At 43.1% G+C, this 20,208-nt stretch overlaps 1 protein-coding gene across 1 annotated transcript in view; it reads right to left on the bottom strand.

Annotated features, from left to right (window-relative positions):
• The window catches only part of adgrb3 (adhesion G protein-coupled receptor B3), an 868,080-nt gene that overhangs the window by 87,067 nt on the left and 760,805 nt on the right, over positions 1–20,208 (bottom strand). Inside the window, exons 20-22 of the mRNA XM_039737721.1 lie at positions 14,222–14,372; positions 6,883–6,952; positions 1,724–1,790 (exon numbers count right to left, since the gene is read on the bottom strand). Coding sequence (XP_039593655.1) covers positions 1,724–1,790; positions 6,883–6,952; positions 14,222–14,372 — 288 coding nt within the window. The remainder of the gene's footprint in view (positions 1–1,723; positions 1,791–6,882; positions 6,953–14,221; positions 14,373–20,208) is intronic.

Here is a 20,208-nt window from a genome sequence, read left to right as displayed (position 1 = left end):
GAAAAATTATTGGTGTTTTGGTAAATTATGCACATTACACAACCCTTTTTTATTATGAAAAGGTTAAGTAAGTGTTGCTGTGGGAGGTTCGGAGCGCATTATGGGTATTTCCATTATTTCTTATGGGAAAAATAGTCTTGACTTACAACCAACTTGAGTTACAACCAGCCCTCGTGAACGAATTGAGTTCGTAAGTCAAGGGTCCACTGTATATAATTTGATACTATCCGTATGTATGGTGTTTGCGTCAATACCTCGACTCAATACAAGTTAGAACCATACAATGGGACTCTGCCTCTGTAGTTAGAACATAACGTGGCAAACGCGGACGCAGTATTGCATGACTGGCTAAGGATGTTCGAATGCTTCAGTGACGCCGCTGGACGGCCGAGTATAGTAAGTCGGTGTTGGTTCGAGCAGATAACAGTAAGTTCGGTTGGTTTTTGGAACGTTGCTTTGGTGGGTCGTACTTTCCAGGACTAGCATCGTCGACTGACTTAAACCCTTCGACAGCTCCGGAACCGTAAGTAATTTAGAACGTATCGCCATTTGCTTGGTCCGTTGAAATCTATCTTTGGGCAGTTCGGTTTTGGCATCCGTCCTTCTGACATCTATTGGCAAACTGAGTAATGACGGCTGGGTATTAACAACGGCCATTGTTTAAATTTTAGCCGATCTCAGATCTAAAATGAACACGGCAGCATAATTATTACTCCGACTCTGATTAGAGTCGTAAAATACAGTTTGTTTTGAAAATTTGTTTGGCGGAAAAAAATCAAATGAGCTGCGCCGAAGAGCTGAGTTCACGTCCTCGCAGCGCCGTTTAAACAGGAAGCTCTTCATTACATCGGTCTATTTTAAGCACAAATCAGTGCCATGATAACAAAATCATTTCAAGGACTTAAAAAACAAATATTTCGTTGCAGAGAAAGTATGGATGTCACAAATGTAGAATTTGTAGCCCAATTCAATCGGGCTCCCAGTTGCTAGTATTTAATAAAATTAAATAACAGTTAGTCACAGACCTTTCACCACTAACACACATCAGGCAGTGTCATTGTCACATCACTTGAATTGGAATCTGCTGTGTATGAAAGCCATCGAGCCACCACAAGCCGCTTTGTGCTCCATTTTAACTCCATTGTAAAGTTCTGTTAAACAGCCCCTCTTTAATGGAGTCCACTAACACACGGAATTGCATTCTATTATCACGATTATTTTTGAATGACTTATTGACACCAAAATAAATTTTAAATGTGATAACTGTCTCTCAAATGAGAAATGTGAGATGCTCCAACGTTCATATCAGTTAACAAAGTGGCCGTACGCTCGGGACTGTTACGCCATGCATAAATCGTCTAACTTGTTTCATAGATGTGATCCTCTGCCTGTTCTTTTGACTGTTTCTCTCAGTCACGGACTTGATTAAGTATCCATCTTCTACCCTCCCTCATTCCTCTTTAGAAGTTGGATCCTCCAGATCTGCACTCTAACATTGCTTCCCACTACCAACCTGGCTATACATGGCAGCTCGCCACAATGCGCTCCGGCAGCTTGACTTCATCCCATTGAAAAGCCAGCACTACGGGTCTGTGCCAATCAGGTTACCCACATCTGTTAGGAGTGCTTGGTTGGTTAGGACCACCAAATCTTGACGTGAATTAATTTGAGCAAAGTGTTCAACAACCAAAGTTTTGCTGTAAATAGGAGAAGAAAGGCTTACCAAAACAACAGCAGCCGCAGGTCCAACAAAGGCATAGAGAAGACCTCCTTCAAGAGACAGCCAGCAGCTGGAAAGAAGAGAAGACATCAACAACTTACTCATAAAAATTAACATTCCACATTAAATTAATGGTGCAGTGAACAAGTATGGCGATGCCATTACATTAGAGACTATTGTCTAGGGACTTCCACCATATGGGAGAGTTCTGCATGACAAGACTTACATGGGAACAAGCTGCTGACAAAACACCGTTAATATATTCATATTTAATAGGGACACAAATCACCAGAAATTAAGGACCATAAAATATCCATCAGGTTAAATATTTTTTAAGAACATTCAAACAATCTGTTTTAGCAATTTTATAACAAGGCTTTGCTAATGAAGAGGCAAACCGATATACAGTCATGTGAAAAAGTAAGTACACCCCTTGGACTATTGTTTTCTTATTTAACATGTGTGGAGAAGTTAAGGTTTGATCTTCATTTAAGAAGTATGCATTCGAGTCTTGGTATCTAGGGATGATTGGTTCCAGGAACCCATGTGGACATGTAAATCTGTGAAAGCTCAGGTCCCTTATTTTGGACATGATAAAGTTCAGGCGCAGTTACTAAGTGGTTGTATGCCAACGATGGAGTATCTGACTGTGATCTACACACATCCTTCTGTACACATTACTTACAATAGCACTTCTTCTTCTTCCTATTCATCTTTTACCAGTTCTGCGTGAGGTCCATGTGCCTGATCAACCTTCTCCATACCGCTCAGTCCTGCACCTCCAACCCGGCCAGATCCTTTGTTCTTCAGATCTTCTTTTACTTTCTCCATCTACAACTCTGCTTTGGCCTCCCTCACTCTCTCTTCCCCTGGACTTCCATTCCCATCACTCTTTTGCCTACATATTCCTTGTCTCTCCTCATCCACTTCACCCCACTTTCCTGTATTTTCTTAGTTATCTCTTCCACTGTTGTTGTACCTGTGATGGTCTCATTTCTTATCCTTTCCTTTTCTGTAACTCCATCTAAACCTTCTCATTTCTGGAACATCCAACTTCTTCTTTTGCTGTGCTCCCTTTACTGCTCATGTCTTAGCGCCACACATCATTGCTGGTCGTACCGCTCTCTTAAAAACCTCACCTTTACCCTTTGCCTTCAGTCACACGATACTCCTGATACCTTCTGCCAGCTTTTCCATCCACACTGCACTCTATGGCTTATCTCTGCACTTAATTCTCCATTTTGGATCCTAGATGTTTAAACTTCTACACTCTTTCTAATAGCTATGTGTGCAGGTTAACTTCTGAATCCTGGTCATCATTAAAGCTCACATATTCTGTCTTCTTCCTATTTATCTTCCACCCCTCATCTACCAAAGTTATTCTTCATTCTTCTAGCTTTCTTTCCACTTCCTCTTTTCTTGTGCTACACAACACAATGTCATCAGCAGAAAGCCTGCACCAGGGGGATTGGTTTTTTATCCCATGACTCACCATATCCATCACCGCATCAATGAGAAGACCCCTGGTGCAGACCTTCTCTAACTGAGATCTCATCTGTAACCTCACTCCGTCATACACATCCCGGACAATATTCACCTCATACACTTCTCTGATCCTCCTTTCCCTCTCATGCACCTCCAGACCTCTTGATGTGGCCCTCCATCATACGCCTTCTCCAAATCAATAAACTCCATATGCAATTCTTTCTCGATGCTCCTCTATCAGCTGCCTCATTGCAAAGACTGCATCAGTCGCTCCTTCTTCTGGTATAAAACCAAAGTGCTCCTCCCCTATGGTGGTCTCTTCCCTAAGCCTTCTCTCTGTAGCTCTTTCCCAGATTTTTAATGAGTGTGACATCAGCTTTATTTATCCTGCTATGGTTTCCACAATCCTGAATTATCGCCCTTCTCCTTACAAAAGGGTGCAATCAAACTGTTCCTGTACTCCTCCTCTTGTTGATAGATCTTCTGTGTTAGATCCCACCACACATCTACACCCTCTTCTCTTAAACTCTTCCACATGCCCACCATTATAGCAGTAGCAGAGCAAGAAATTCCACAAATTTCACCTTCTTTCCGCTTTTTTGTGTAAATGCTCGATTAATTTTTTACCGATCTTACGGCCCACGTTGGCCATTTTGCAAAAGATCTGAGATTTCCATTTTCTCATCGAGAGAGAGCACTTTGCACTTCCTCTTAGACTTTGACCTCACACTGATGAAGTACCATTTGGATGTGTCTAATTAGTTTTCTGACTTATATAGCGTCTTTCATATCTAGCACACCATGCTTTTCTCGTGTATCTATTTCTGTTTCAGAGACACATGTGAAGGCCCTTCCAAATTTGTGTACCCCTCCACATCCTGAGCAAACTGCTCCAGCTGGATCAGGTTTGAAAGGGGGTCTTCTCCAGACTGCATGTTTTAGATCTTTCCACAGATGCTCCTTAAGATTCAAGTCAGGGCTCACAGAAGGCCATTTCAGAACAGCCCCATGTTTGTTCTCAGACATTCCTAGGTGCTTTTCGCTGAGCGTTTCGACGCCTTATCCTGTTGGAGGATCCATGGACTACGACTAAGACAGAGCACACTGACACTGGGCAGGACGTTTCGCTCCAGAATGTCTCGATAGTCTTGAGATTTCATTGTTCCCTGCATAGACTTACGGCACCCCATGCCTGACACAGCAAAGCAGCTTCAAAACATAAGCGAGCCTCCTCCATGTTTCACAGCAGCTATGGAGTTCTTGTCATCTGTGGACATGGAGCTGATGTGAATTCCCAAAAAAAGCTCCAGTTTGGTCCCATTTGTCCAGCTGACATTCTCCCAGAAGCACTTTGACTTGTCAATATGCATTTTAGCAAATCCCAGACTGGCTTTTTTATATGGAGTCCTCCTGAGTCTTCTTCCGTTGAGCCCACTGACACTCAAAAAGTGACATATGGTGTGATCAGACACCGATGGACTTCAACCTTGGAGTTCACCTTGTGTCTCTTTGGAAGTTGTCCATGGCTTTTTGTTTGCTATTCTAACTATCTTTTCTGGGGCCACGTCCAGGGAGGTTGGCTACAGTCCCATGGACCTTAAACCTCTTAATATTTGCAACTGTTGTCACCGGAACATCAAGCTGATTGGAGATGGTGGTCTTCTAGCCTTCACGATTACCATGCTTGTCTATCATTTAGTTTTTGGTCACCTCAGACGACTTTCTCTCCTTGGCGTTCTCTGGTCCATGTTCAGTGTAGCACATACAATGAAGCCAAACAGCAGAGTGATGACATTTCTCCATTTAAATTGGCTGAACGACTGATTGACTGCATGACTAGAGACGAGTGTGATACAAATTCAGGAAAACAGCATGTTTGGGAAATCCCTCAAAGCCAGTTATGTAGGATCTTTTCTGAGTGTCCCAACAAAAGTGGGCATATCATCTTAGAAGATCTCTGAACAAGAAGCACCACTTGATCTCTTGTCACACTTGCTTTGCTTGACTCGATGACATATTTTGGAAGAAAAAAGTGGACAGGACTGGTGAGCTTTGTTGGGCTGAATGGCCTGTTCTCATCGAGAGTGTCCTAATGTTCTAATATCAAAGGCATGCAGGTACACTGGGGACAATGGTTTTTCATTTTGTCACTTGACAGGAGGCAGACCGCGCTTTTTTCAATGAGCTGTAAGGGGACCACCAAATTTCTCCACATCTGCATGTGTTTATCTTACACAGTGTGTTTCATTTCTGTCTCTCCATTATATCATCTTTCACACTTTGGTATTGTAGCCTGCCCCGACCGGGAAGCCTCCATGCTGGGAGGACCTAGGGAGCAAGTGTGGATGGAGTGTTACCTCCCTCGGGACGCTAGATGGTAACCCCCCGGGTTGTAACGGTGCCTAGGACTCCCACAGGGCTTCATGGGAGTTGGAGTTCGATACAGCCCTTTTGGGATCTGCAGGCACTGCCAGGGGGTGCTGAGCCCTTATGGGAAGTTCTTCTGCCACACCTGGAAGTGCCGCCGGAAATCAAACACCTGGAGAACTTCTGGGTGAACTATTTAAGGGACCAGCAGGAGTCAGAATCGGGAGGAGGGAGACAAAGCTTGACGGAGAGGAGTAGAGGAGAAAGAGAGGAAGAGAGAAGAAGAAGAAGTATTGGTTTGGTGGTGCTTATTGGGACTGTGATGTGCCTCTGGGAACGGGGAAGGTGTTGCCCACAGGCAAAGAGTAATAAAACATTTTGTTTGTTTTAAAAGTGTGCCTCCCGTGTCTGTCTGTGTCGGGTCAGGTATTGATATAGCGCCTTTTTGTTACAGTATCTACCACGTTTCCAACCTGCTTAGTCCTCAACAGGGATGCAGTGGCTGCTGGAGCCTAACCCCGCACCCACAGGGCACAAGGCAGGAATGACCCCTGAACAGGGTGCCAGTGCATCACAGATGTTTGTATAGCACCTTTCATATCTGTCCATCTATTACATTGTGTTTAGTTCTTTAGACCCACCGATCCCATGGTGCATTTCCCATGTCCCTATCTCAGCTGGCACAGTGTCTTTTCCATTGGTATCTATTTATATTTTTCTACCATTTCTAGTGCCCTTATGCCTCTGCCATGTTTCATATCGTTCTTTTTATGCCTATCTGCCTATCATACAGATCCTTATAAAAAGCCCCCACTCTCTCTGTCACATACTTGTAACTCCTCAGTAAATAGCACACAGTAAAAGGGTCCACCACCTGCTGATATCTCATTTCTTTCCACCATCCGCCACATTTGGCACTCTGTTTTTTTATTTTAACCTCACACTCTTTATTTTTTATTTTTTTGCCGCAGTACTTTTACAGAATGACCAATCCCAGCACATTCCCGCCCCAGTGTCTAACACGACCATAACCCCAGTACATACTCGATACGTGCCGGGCACACAGGCTGCGTGAGACTTTCTCAACACTCTGTTATTACCTGAGATTCTGGACTTCAAGTTTTAACCTTTTTTATTCTTTTCTAGCTTACATTATTTTCCTGCTCCAATTTAAAAACTCCCTTGTACCTACGGCCCAGAATTCCCCCGACACACAAAGATATCCCACTGATGAAGATTTGCACCTTCTTCCATAAAGCTACTCAAGCACTAAAAACAGAATTTTGACCAAAAATGTCATGCAGACTTACTACTGAGATGTCCCGTAGCCTTTGGCTTTTGTAAATCCCATTGAAATGGCAACAACTAATGCTGGGAGTCCTGAAAAGAACAAAAAAAAAAAACAAAACAAATCATTAGTTGTGGCTTGGGGTATCACCGAAAGCAGTGGTCTCAAACTCCAGTCCTGGAGGGCCGCAGTGGCTGCAAGTTGTCATTCAAACCCTTTTCTTAATTTGGGACCAGTTTTTGCTGCTAATTGACTCCTGTGAAGGATACCAGGGAATCAGCGAGCGCCCAAACCCCCAAACACGAACACACAAAGAGTCCCAGGTTCAAACAATGGAAGGTTTATTCAATTCACCTCCACCAAGTATCATAAGCACAAAAACGCAAGTTTTCTCTCTATCCTTAATTCTCTCACCACTGCACTGCCCTCCTCCAGTCAAGTGTCGCCTCTCTACCTCCCAGCTCTGACCCATTTGGATAAGGCAGTGCGGTCCCTTTTATTACAGACCTGGGAGTACTTCCAGTGCCAGGGCGATTGCCCAGTGGTGACATGGAAGTCCATCATAACATGGAGCGTGTCTCCATGTGGCACCCAGTGACCCCAGCAGGGCTGCCCTGCTGGACTACATTTCCCGGTATGCCCTGCTGGCTTCCCACTCAGCACGGATATCTGGGTCTGCTGCCATCTAGTGTGCTAGGGGAGAAAAAAAGCCCCCAGCGACATCTTCCCTTTTCAGTTGGCTGTCCATCCATCTCTTCCGGTCCTACCTTCTGGGTCTGATCCCTTTCTCCTCCCTGGCTGGGATACCCATCTGCCTGTTAGGAGCCTCCCGTCTGGGTAAGGAACCATCCCCTCATCTGGCCAGGATGCCCGTCCAGTCCCTGTGGCATCTACACTCCTTTTCCTTTCATTTTAATTGACAGGAGGGCTGCGGAATGACCAATGTGGGGGGTGGGGGCAGCTTGATGGCCGAGGTCTCCAGGACTCTGAAGAAATCCAAATCGTATTATGGGATATCATCTACTATTGAATTCTACTCTGAACTTGACCACCTCGATTTGATCCCCTCAACTTGGAGGATCAGCACTTCTCCTCCGGGCCTCTCTCGAATGTCCCTACTTCTCACCCTGTCTGTAAAGGGACAGCCCAGCCACCCTGCAGAGAGAGCTCATTTCAGCTGCTTGTACCCTCAATCTCATTCTTTCAGTGATTACCCAAAACTCAAGACTGTAGGTGAAGGTAGGGACGTAGATCCACCGGTGAATCGAGAGCTCTGCCTTCGGTCTCGGCTCCTTCTTCACCACTACAGATCACTATAGCGACCACACAACTGCACTTGCCCCTCCAATCCATCAGTCGATCTTTCAACTTTCATCGGATTGGCTGGCCCGGCACTGACTCAGCTGTGGAGTGGCCAATAGGGGGAGGCAGCTTGACGGCCGAGGTCTCCAGGACTCTGAACAAATCCGAATCGTATTATGGGATACCACCTACTGTTGAATTTTGCTCTGTACTTGTAATATTTCTATTGAGGATGACTTGTGTTCTCTTCTGTCTATTTTATTGTATTGACCCCCTTTTCTCTTTGACACCCACTGCACGCCCAACCTACCTAGAAATGGGGTCTCTCTTTGAACTGCCTTTCCCGAGGTTTCTTTCATTTTTTTTTCCCTACAAGGGTTTCTTTGGGAATTTTTCTTTGTCTTCTTACAGAGTTAAGGCTGGGGGGCTGTCAAGAGGTAGGGCCTCTTCCTGTGTGATTTCGGGCTACATAAAAATAAATTGTATTGTATTGCATTTGGTATACTGTATTAATCACCGAGGAGAAATTATTTTTTTGCATAACCTTTTGTGGTCAGCCATTGTACAGCGTGCACCCCTGGAGCATTTTTAAGGGCCTTGCTCAAGGGCCCAACAGAGTAAGATCCCTTCTGGCAGTAAAGGGATTTGAACCGACAGCCTTCCAGATAGCAGCGCAGATCCTTAGCCTCACAGCCTCCACTGTCAGCTGTGGAACTTTCCTTAAACTGCAACCGCACATTATTTGATATATTTTTTTTTTGCTCAGATTGAATAATGATTGCAGCAATGAAATGTATCCATTCCACTTAGCCCTCCGATGAAGTATTCCACATGCGTCTGTGCACACAACTCCCATTTATTGCTGGCCCGGCTCTCAAATCTGAAATGTAATGACGCCGGCGGCTTGCTGCGGGCGCTGGCTTGGAATATGGACGTCTGCCTGCGTGTACTGCAATTAAAAGCATCTCGTAAGGATGTTGACGCAGCTCTGTTGAGCATGGCTTTATGTTGGGGGGGACATTAATGGATAATGATGAAAAAGGGGCTGAGGGTGTGGCGGGTGTTTCTGGCTTTAAACTGCAGAAATACTCAAAATGTGTTTGTGGTCTTAGCGGCCTTTGAAAGTGTGGCCTCCTCGTGGATATGTGTGTGTGTGTGTGTGTGCGTGAGTGTGGGTGTGTGTGTGTGTGTGTGCTGCGTGAGTACAGGAAGGTTTCAGGGACAAATGGCTCCTGTTGTGTTGCTAGGCAACCGGAGATATGAATCACAGCGCAAAGTGAACATTTGGACTTCTGTAAAGTAAGGGGGCTGCGTATGTCCAATCACCTGCTTTCTTCTTTTTATTTTTTTTTAAATAATTACTGCTTTTTAAAAAAAAATTAAAAATTCATATAATACATTCAAAAGGCAGAAGGCTTTTGTTTTTTTTTTTAATGTAATTGTTCTTATAAAAGTTCAACAAGTTCCTATTCTCCATAAATAAAGGTCCAGTTCTTATGATCAACAAGCATTTTTAATCTCATCTATTTAGTTTAGAAATCCCACATTTACATTTTGAGCCAGTCGGTCTTATTTACTTATTCGTCACCTGAACCACACTGATGATGCCCGGAGGGAAGATGAATGATGAAGCGTGAATTCTGCTCGGCTTTATTTTCCTCAGTTGCCGATTCTGTTTTTTTTTTTTGTGCCTTTACGGTGTTCTGGGATCAAAGTCTTGGAAGGGAATGCGTTTTCGCCATTTTGCTTTGCTAGGGGTGGGCAGGAGGGTAGTGCCATGGTTAGGGCTCTGGGTTTGAAATCCTGCACCTGCCCATTGTTGGTTTGGCATCTGCATGAGCCCCCCGTGTCAAGATGTCTTTACTTGTCAAATGCACAGATAAACACGTATAACGTGCAGTGAAATGGCAACCTGCTCTGTTACTCAGATAATGGAAAAAATTGAGAAATACAGAGAAACAGAAAAGCAAGAGAGAATAAACAGACATAAAGACAAACAATATATAATATATGAGGGGAAACATACAGTGGCAAAATGACATAATAATACGGTATGTCATCCTCCTGAATAAAAGGACAAGTGTCTGTGTATCCGAGTTTGTAAGTCACCTTGGATAAAAGCGTCAGCCAGATAAGCAAATGTAAGTGATAGGATGTGAGTGAGTTTCCTTCAGGTTGCTATGTCTCTGTCATTCCAGCAGGTGGCACATCACAAATATGTATATTTAAATATAAATATGTTAATGATTGCAGTGCACCATCTGTTGGAATGACAAATGCAAAGCATTTTATTTCTACAAATGTTTTTGATGTGCCATCTGTAGAACTGACAGAGACAGAGCAACCAGACAGACACAGAGATACATGGACAGTTGCTATTTTTATGAAGGTGGATGTTTGTGATGTGCCATTTGTTGGAATGACAAATGCAATGCCTATGTCTCTCTTATATACCATTTGGTATGGGTTTTGTAAATGCAGTATTAATGTCTGTGATGTGCTATCTATTGAAACAACAAGTGCAATATATTTTATTATTACAAATGTTTGTGATGCACTATCCATTGAAGTGAAAAATGCAATGCCTGTGTCTCAGTTATATCCCATTGGTTTTTGATTTGTAAAAGCAGTGTTAATATTTGTGATGTGTTATCTGTTGGAATGAGAGATGCAATGCATTTTATTACTACAAACGCTTCTGCTGCACCATCTGTTGGAATGGCAGAGACATACAGTAGCAAATCGGACAGGACACAGTTGCACAGGCATACAGATACTTGTCCTTTTATTAAGGAAGACGTTTGTGATGAGCCATCTGTTGGAATGACAAATGCTATAAATTTTATCATTACATAAACTACAAAGTACATTCCACTTGATGGTGCATTGCAAAGGTTAACACTGAGGTCTACATTGATTACTTAGATTTCATCCCATTTTAGATGAATAGCACAGCTAGTTGAAATTATTAATTCCTTTTCCTAAAATAAATGCAGAAATAGAATGGAAAAATGTCACCATGCTGATCTGAGGCCAGCCATGTACTGTACTTGCCAATTATTTTACTCCTATTGGGCACCCAAGCTGTTGCACAGGTGCCATCTCCCTAGCTGCAGACACAGAAACCTCCTGTTCAGGCAGGCAGACTGATCTTCAGGGGTACCAGATCTACTTACTGTGGTTAGGTGGGCAATATTTGCTTGCATTTGCTGGGACAAATATGAACCACAATTCACATGTGAGAATTTAATATATGAAATAAATTCACATAAGGTGGAACGTGTGACTGGCAGTTTTGCCTATGGAGGCAAATGTCCATAATGCTGTGAGGGGAGTGGAAAGGAAGTAGTTATGGATGAGTCATATGTATCCCAAACAACTAAAGGAGCCTCGTCTACACCTGAGGGAAAGCAATTGTGTTATTAAGGGCTGCTGAAGTGATGCTGAATATAGAATCAGCGATGAGTCTTTAAATTGTTACAGTATACAGTGGTCACACTTACCAGCAGGGTAATGTAGAATAGTCAGTCAGTCATTTTCTAACCTGCTTATTCCTGAACAAGGTCATGGGGGTGCCAGAGCCAATTCCTCCTAGCATAGAGTGGCAAGGCAGGAACAAACCCCAGACAGGACGCCAGTCCATGGAAGGGCAAACACACACATGTCCAAACCATACACTGGGGCCAATTTAGTATCGTCAATCCACCTAAACTGCCTGTCTTTGGATTGTGGGAGGAAACCCACGCTGATTTTGGGAGTACATGCAAACTCAATGCAGGAAGGACCCGGGATGTGAACCCCTGGTCTCCTTACTGCGAGGCAGGAGTGCCAACACTGTGTCACTGTAATGTACTGTAGATTAATCCACCTTAAAAAAACTATAACAAAACCTAAAACTATTGCTGGTTTATGGCTGTACAGACTAACCCTATGCCTACATCCATACATACGTATGTACTGTACATTCTCAAGTCCACTTAATTTAATTCCTCATCACCTGGGATTGAATGCTGTTCTCCAAACTCCCCAGGGACTATGACTGGGCAGCATGGGACTGGAAGAGCAGAATGCTGGATATACATACAGTCACATGCCGACTTACGGCTCCACTTGGGACTGGCCATTTGGCCGTATGTCGGTTACAAAATGTACAGGTCAATGCAGTCGAGGCTCTGTGAGGCTTTTGTGCATCAAAAATGTGCTCATTCTTTAACTGCCAATAAGGAAAAACACAAACTGATCTTGGGATCTTGGAGGCTGCACTGCCAGTTTTTCACATTTGATTTAATTTCCAGTCAGTATCCAACCTGCTATATCCTAACGCAGGGTCACAGGGGTCTGCTGGAGCCAATCCCAGCCAACACAGGGCGCAAGGCAGAAAACAAATCCCGGGCAGGGTGCCAGTCCACACACACGAGAGGGAGAAGTTAGAATCACCAATGCATCCAACCTGCATGTCTTTGGACTGTGGGTGGAAACTGGAGCACCCGGAGGAAACCCACACAGACACATGCAAACTCCAAGGAGGGAGGACCCGGGAAGCGAACCTGGGTCCCCTAACTGCAAGGCAGCAGCGTTACCACTGCGCCACCGTGCCACCCTGATTTAATTTCATACAACTAAATGCAGCTTCACTAAAAATCTTTGTTTGGAAAACACCCCAGAACTCAGATGTTCCTAGGAAATGAAAGACATACCACTGTTATCTTTTATGTTGAAAGGAGAGTCAATTATTATGCAGGCTGAGAGGGGTTCCCAAAGTTTTTCATGTGACATAAATATATATATATATATATATATATATATATATATATATATATATATATACACACACATACAGTACATACATATATACAGATAGATAGACAAATAGATCCTTTGTATATGAAAGGCACGATAGATAGATAGATAGATAGATAGATAGATAGATAGATAGATAGATAGATAGACAGATAGATAGATATGAAAGGCACTATATTATATAGATAGATAGATAGATAGATAGATAGATAGATAGATAGATAGATAGATAGATAGATAGATAGATAACAAAGGCACTATGTGATAGATAGATAGATAGATAGAAATCTGCAAGGAGAGAAAATTAATCACATTTTCTTAAAATAGTCCTTTATTCCTGAACCTTCTAAACCTCAGGTATCATCATCAGAAGTAAATGATTAGACATACAGGCCAGATATAAATGATAAAAAAAGACTACCATCCTTTGAAGCCCACCTTACTAATCCACCCCTCTTACACCCACCTAACCCCTTCCTCATTTGCTATATAATTCTTTTGATTCCTGTATATCTATTTATTGTCCTAGTGTGGCACATGTGATTAGAAGGCCTCAGGTAAGCATTACCACCTTGGGCCAAGAGGGTGCGCTCTTGTTAACACAATCTGGCTTTCCATTTAAAGTTCAGCGGAACCTCGAACGGAAGGCAAGTGACATCACTTCCGGGTCCATGTCACTAAGACCCTCCCCTTCTGGGAATCAGTTCTGTAAAACCAACCAGGACAGGAAGGAGGCAATCAGTGTGCCTACCAGCGACTGAGATAAATCACGCAGAAGCACAATTTTCATTTCTGTTTTTAGCACCCTCTCGTGTGCTGTTTATTTTGACCGATTTTTCGACTCCCTGGATTAAATGGGGGCCCTGATGGTCCCCCGACACTCTTTCTGGCTCAAGGTCTTGTGCTATTACTCTATTTATATATGTGAGCTATGGGCTAGATTATTAGTATGGAGAAGGATTTGAATGTGACACTGCTATCAACACAATGACCATTTGCTGGACCAATGACGTCACTTCCATTCTGAACACCCGTCCTTTTCCATATATTTAACCAAGTGACCCAGGCAGTCCTTATCAGTCTGGGCCTAGCATCTGCCTGGAATGGACCTCTGTGAAGGAAACTAACAACTTAACGTTGACATACTCATCTTTTGCGTATGTTTTTCCATTTTCAACTCAGACACTAAATGGGGTCACCACCCTGGCACCCCAATCCTTCTTTTTCTTCTGTTTCTCTCTATAAAAATGTGGACTTACCCCATCCTAGGCAGAGGAATCTCTTCCTAATCAGCCGTGTTCGTACTTTTCCAGTAACGGCCATATAAGACTGCCAAGCTTCCGTCAAAACCCAGCAAAACGAGGCCAAGAAGAAAAAGTGCAGAAAGGCGGTGGTCATGGTACAGACTCCCTGCAAATAAAGAAGAAAGAGTCATCAGCAACCAACACCTGGCTCTAATGTGTATGAAAATGGCTGAACGTTAATAATAAGTAGTGTGTGGCACCCTCTTCTTGAGGTCATAAATTATAAAAGAAAGAACAAGTGGATAAAACACATTTACAAATGATTCACCCCCCCTTTTCATATTTTCTTAAATTGTAGCCTCAAATTCACATTTATTTTTTTTTTAAATTACCGTATACCCTGTAGATTTAAAATAGACTGAAAATTAAATCAACGTGACATTTTCAAACTATTTTAATTCAGTTCAGGGTTATGTCAACAAGCAAGCGGTTACAAGTCAGTAACCGACGACTCATAGAGACCCGAGGTAACAGTCGACAGTTAGCCGAGTGTCTTTGGGAAGCGGGAGGAAGCTGGAAAAAAAAGGATAAACACCCTGAAGTCTGATCCAAAAAAAAAAAAGAAAAGAAAAAGACTCCCAAAAACACAAAGTATAAGTCAAAACAAAATGAAATCCAACAAGGCAGGTGAACGGCATAAAAACCAGACAGGCTGTAGGCTTTAATGAGGCACAAGGCACAACTGCGACAAACCAGGACACCATTTCTGAAAAGAGAATACCGCGGGCAGTTTCACTTCTTTGAAATTCCAGGGTGGCAGATATCACTAATATCATATCCCAAAGACAACATGGGGTTGATAGACGGAGCAGCTGATGTTTCATTTTAAGGCCAAATCGGATAGCACAGCCAAGAGACCTGAATTGTAATTTGCAATTTATCAACAACACTGGGCTTTATTTCTGCCTCATAAAGAGTCCGTTCTTCAAAATGTTTTCTGAAATTTCCATTGAATAATCAACATGAAGGAGTGCCTGAAGAGGGCTGGCACTCTGTGCTGGCACTTATGTTTTGGAGTTTTTCTTGCATACCGGCAGTTGGTACTCACTAGTATGCCACACACCGCCACTTTCTACATTTCACTCTTTGGATTATCATCACTTTCTCTTTCATGAAACATTTTGTAAGAGACGGCTGGCAGCTCAGCCCGGCTAGGGTGCCCCTGATATGGAAGGATGGGGAAGGCAGCTACTGTGAGACACTAACCCCCAAAGACGCTAGATGGCAGCTTGCCTGAACATTTGCCGTTCCCCGGATTCCCACAGGGCACTATGGGACGTGGAGTTCAGTAACACAGCCCTGCTGGGTACCATGGGTGCCACCGGGGGACATTGTGGGAAGATGGTGGGAGACGAAGAAGTTCTCACCTAACCTGGAAGTACTAGTGGATCACGAGGAAGGAAACCCTGAAGTACTTCCGGGCTATTTAAAAACTTGACTTCTCCATCTGACCCGGAAGTGCTGGCAGGTCACACGGACGGAAGGAAGAGCAGAAGCATTTCCGAGTCAGACAATACATAAAGGACTGCGGAACACGCAGCAGGAGAACCAAAGTTGAGTGGAGGTGGATGAAGCTTGCTGGGAGGTGAAAAGAGAAAGAGAACATTTGTGTTTGTGCGTGATTTACTTGATTGTGGCTGTGGTGCTTGGAGGGCACTGTTAAAGAAGAAAATAATTAAAAATAATTTATTGGTGCTTTTACCCTGTGTTCTGCATGTCTGTCTGTTGGGTATAAGGGGCAACAGTGATCCCTAGCGTTCACAATTTCTAACATCTTCTCAGTAAAGTTATGCCAAATATTCTGACCTGCCGCTATCTCTTTTCTTCATAATGCAGGGTTCGCTAAATTACACCAATCAGTTTGCTTACATTATGACATGTTTCGTGTCACTTTCCTGTTTTGCTGATGGAAAGTAAGGTTACAATGTTTATGATGAATTAGCCTGATTACAAAAGGGGCAACGAGAGAATAAGAGCTGAAACAGAAGGAAAAAGCATCACTTCAAAATCAAAGTGAGTCGAGAAACACACACTGCGAGTTAGCAGCGTCACCAATCTCAACAAGCGAGTGCCTCCCCTATCACAACTACTATTAAAGAGCCTGCTGATGTACAGTAGCACATTATAACAATAGCAGTGTTAATGAACATACTGATATACACACACTGGGAGTTAGCAGCATCAAAAATCTCAACAAGCAAGTACCTCCCTATCAGCACTACTACTAAAGAGCCTGCTGATGTAGCAAATTATAACAACAATGTCAGTGTTGATAATCACACTGAAATACATTCTGGGAGTTAGCAGCATCATCAATCTCAACAAGCGAGTGCCTCCCCTATCACAACTACTAGTAAAGAGCCTGCTGATGTAATAAATGATAACATGGACAGCAGTGTTGAATAACACACTGAAATACATGTTGGGAGTAGTGGAGTCGCCAATCTCAAACAAGTGAGTGCCTACCAAATCACCAGTACTAGCAAAGAGCCTGCTGATGTAGCAAATTATAACAACAATGTCAGTGTTGATAATCACACTGAAATACACACTGGCAGAAAGAAGCTTCAGAAGTTCAAGGACGTGAGTGCCTCCCCTACAGCACCACTAGCAAAGAGTCTGTTGATTTAGTAATTTATAACAGTTATAGCAGTGTTAATGAACACATGGAAACGTACACTGGTAGTTAGCAGCACAAGCAGTCTCTGTAAGCGAGTGCCTCCCTTATCAAAACTACTAGTAAAGAGCCTGGTGATGTAGCAAATTATATGTAGCACTGACAACAATGTCACTGTTGATGAACACACTGAAACACACACTGGGAGTTAGCAGCATCAACAGTCTCAGCAAGTGAGAGCCTTCCCTATCAAAACTACTACTAAAGAGACTGCTGATGTAGCACATTATAACAACAATGTCTGTGCTGACGAACACTGAAACACACACTTGAAGAGAGCACCATCACAAGTCCAAGGACGCGAGTGCCTATCCTATCAAAACTACTAGCAAAGAGACTGCTGATGTAGCAAATTATAACAACAATGTCAGTGTTGATAATCACACTGAAATACATGCTGGGAGTTAGCAGCATCACCAATCTCAACAAGAGAGTGCCTCCCCTATCACAACTACTAGTAAAGAGTGCGGAGATGTAATAAATGATAACAAGAACAGCAGTGATGATGAACACACTGAAACACACGTTGAGAGTAGAGGAGTCGCCAATCTCAACAAGCGAGTGCCTACCGAATCACCACTACTAGTAAAGAGCCTGCTGATGTAGCACATTATAACAACAATGTCAGTGTTGATAATCACACTGAAATACACACTGGCAGAAAGCAGCATCAGACGCTCAAGGACACGAGTGCCTCACCTATCAGCACCACTAGCAAAGAGTCTGCTGATTTAGCAATTTATAACAACTATAGCAGTGTTAATGAACACATGGAAACGTACACAGGTACAATAGTTAGCAGCACAAGCAGTCTCTGTAAGCGAGTGCCTCCCTTATCAAAACTACTAGTAAAGAGCCTGCTGATGTAGCACTTTATAACAACAACGTCAGTGTTGCTGAACACACACTGGAAGATAAGAGGAGACACCAATCTCAGAGAGTGAATGCCTACCATTTCAGAACTACTAGAAAAGAACCTGCCCATGTAACAAATGATAGAAACAATGTCAGTGTTGACAAACACACTGAAACACACTGGGAGTTAGTAGCATCAACAGTCTCAGCAAGCGAGTGCCTCCCCTATCAAAACTACTACTAAAGAGCCTGCTGATGTAGCACATTATAACAGTAGCAGTGTTGATGAACACACTGATACACACGCTGGAAGTTAGCAGCATCAGCAGTCTCAGTAGGTGAGTGTCTACCCTATCAGCACTACTAGTAAAGAGCCTGCTGATGTAGTACAAATTTTAACAACAATATCTGTGCTGACAAACACTGAAACGCACACTGGCAGAGAGCAGCATCAGAAGTCCAAGCAAGCGAGTGCCTCCCCTATCAAAACTACTACTAAAGAGTCTGCTGATGTAGCACATTATAACAGTAGCAGTGTTGATGAACACACTGATACACACGCTGGAAGTTAGTCACATCAGCAGTCTCAGTAGGTGAGTGTCTACCCTATCAGCACTACAAGCAATGAACCTGCTGATGTAGCTAATTATAACACCAATATCTGTTGTGACAAACACTGAAACACACATTGATAGATAGCAGACTTAAAGTTCAAGGAAGCGAGTGCATCCCCTATCATAACTACTAGTAAAGAGCCTGCTGATGTAGCAAATTGTAACAACAAAGTCAGTGTTAACAAACACACTGAAACACACACAGTAAGTTAGAGGAGTCACCAATTTCAGCAAGCGAGTGCCTACCATTTCAGCACTACTAGTAAAGAGCCTGCTGATGTAGTAAATGATAACAACAATGTCAGTGTTGATGAACACACTGATACACACAATTGGAGTTAGTAGCATCAGCAGTCTCGGTAGGTGAGTATCTACCCTATCAGTACTACAAGTAAAGAAACTGCTGATGTAGCTAATTATAAGAACAATCTGTTCTGACAAAAACTGAAACACACAATGATAGATAGCAGCCTTAAAGTCCAAGGAAGTGAGTGCCTCCCCTACCAGCACCACTTGCTCTCTGGATATTTTTCCTTTTCCAGACCATTTTCTGTAAACCTTAGGGATGTTTGTGTGTGAAAATCCCAGCAGATCAGCAGCTTCTGAAACACTCAGACCAACAGCCACGTCACATTCAAAGTCACTTCAGTCCCCATTCTGATCCTCGGTTTGAACTTCAGCAGGTTGTCTTGTCAAAGTCAACAGGCCAAAATACAGTGAGTTGCTGCCACGTGATTGGCTGATGAGATAGTTGCGTTACCAAGCCGTTGAACAGCCGTACCTAATAATGTGGCCGGCAAGTGTATATTACATTGTCAGTCAGTCATTTTCCAGCCCGCTATATCCTAACTACAGGGTCATGGGGGTCTGCTGGAGCCAATTGCAGCCAACACAGGGCGCAAGGCAGGAAACAAACCAAGTGCAGGGCGCCAGCCCACTGCAGGACATCCACACACCCACACACCAAGCACCCACTACGGACAATTTTAGGATCGGCAATGCACCTAACCTGCGAGTCTTTGGACTGTGGGAGGAAACCGGAGCACCCAGATGAAACCCACATTCTAATTTAATTTAATAACATTCCATAAGAGAATAACATCATCCCATACACTCAAGTCAAACTTATTATAACAAATGACTTCATAGTCAAAAGAAAGAAATAAAAGTAAGGATAAAAATTTAAAAAAAAAGAGAGCAAACCTAACAAAACAGAAGTCGTCCCCGACCTGATACAATAAAAAAAAAAAACACGTTAACCCCAGGACTGTCTACACGAATGAACAAATTGTTCAGAACGCCGAGAAGCAAAGGAAAACAAAAAAAAAAAAGAAAAGCTTTTCAAAGTTTGACAGATCCAAGCAGTAAAACCCAAACATCTACAATTGTTCAAGTGTGGGGTGATTAAAAAAAACAAAAAACAAAAAAAACGCCAGTGTGACAGCACGACAAATTATTGGCACTCGCTTCCATCTTCTAAAAGACACGAGGAGACATTTTGAGTTGCGGGCCTTTAAGTAGGTGGATAGCCGGCATTGTCTCATTCTCTTCCCGTGGAGAGGTAATTACTTAACGTTTGTTTGCCACTTCACTTTACAATGGCCTCCCGGTGCGCGCGCACACACACACACACACACACCACTCAGTATCCTTAACTTGTGGGTACTTTCATACAGACATTTGATCGTCTTGATGTCTACCGACAAATTATGTCCAGTGGCTAAATTCAAGCAGGATACTGTTTTAAGAAGTGCCTGCGCGATCATCTAGAATTATTTTTTCTATCCGTTGCGGCA

The sequence above is a fragment of the Polypterus senegalus genome, chromosome 16 (assembly GCF_016835505.1).
Source record: "Polypterus senegalus isolate Bchr_013 chromosome 16, ASM1683550v1, whole genome shotgun sequence".
Lineage (NCBI taxonomy): Eukaryota > Metazoa > Chordata > Cladistia > Polypteriformes > Polypteridae > Polypterus > Polypterus senegalus.
This window is presented reverse-complemented; position numbering and strand designations above follow the sequence as displayed.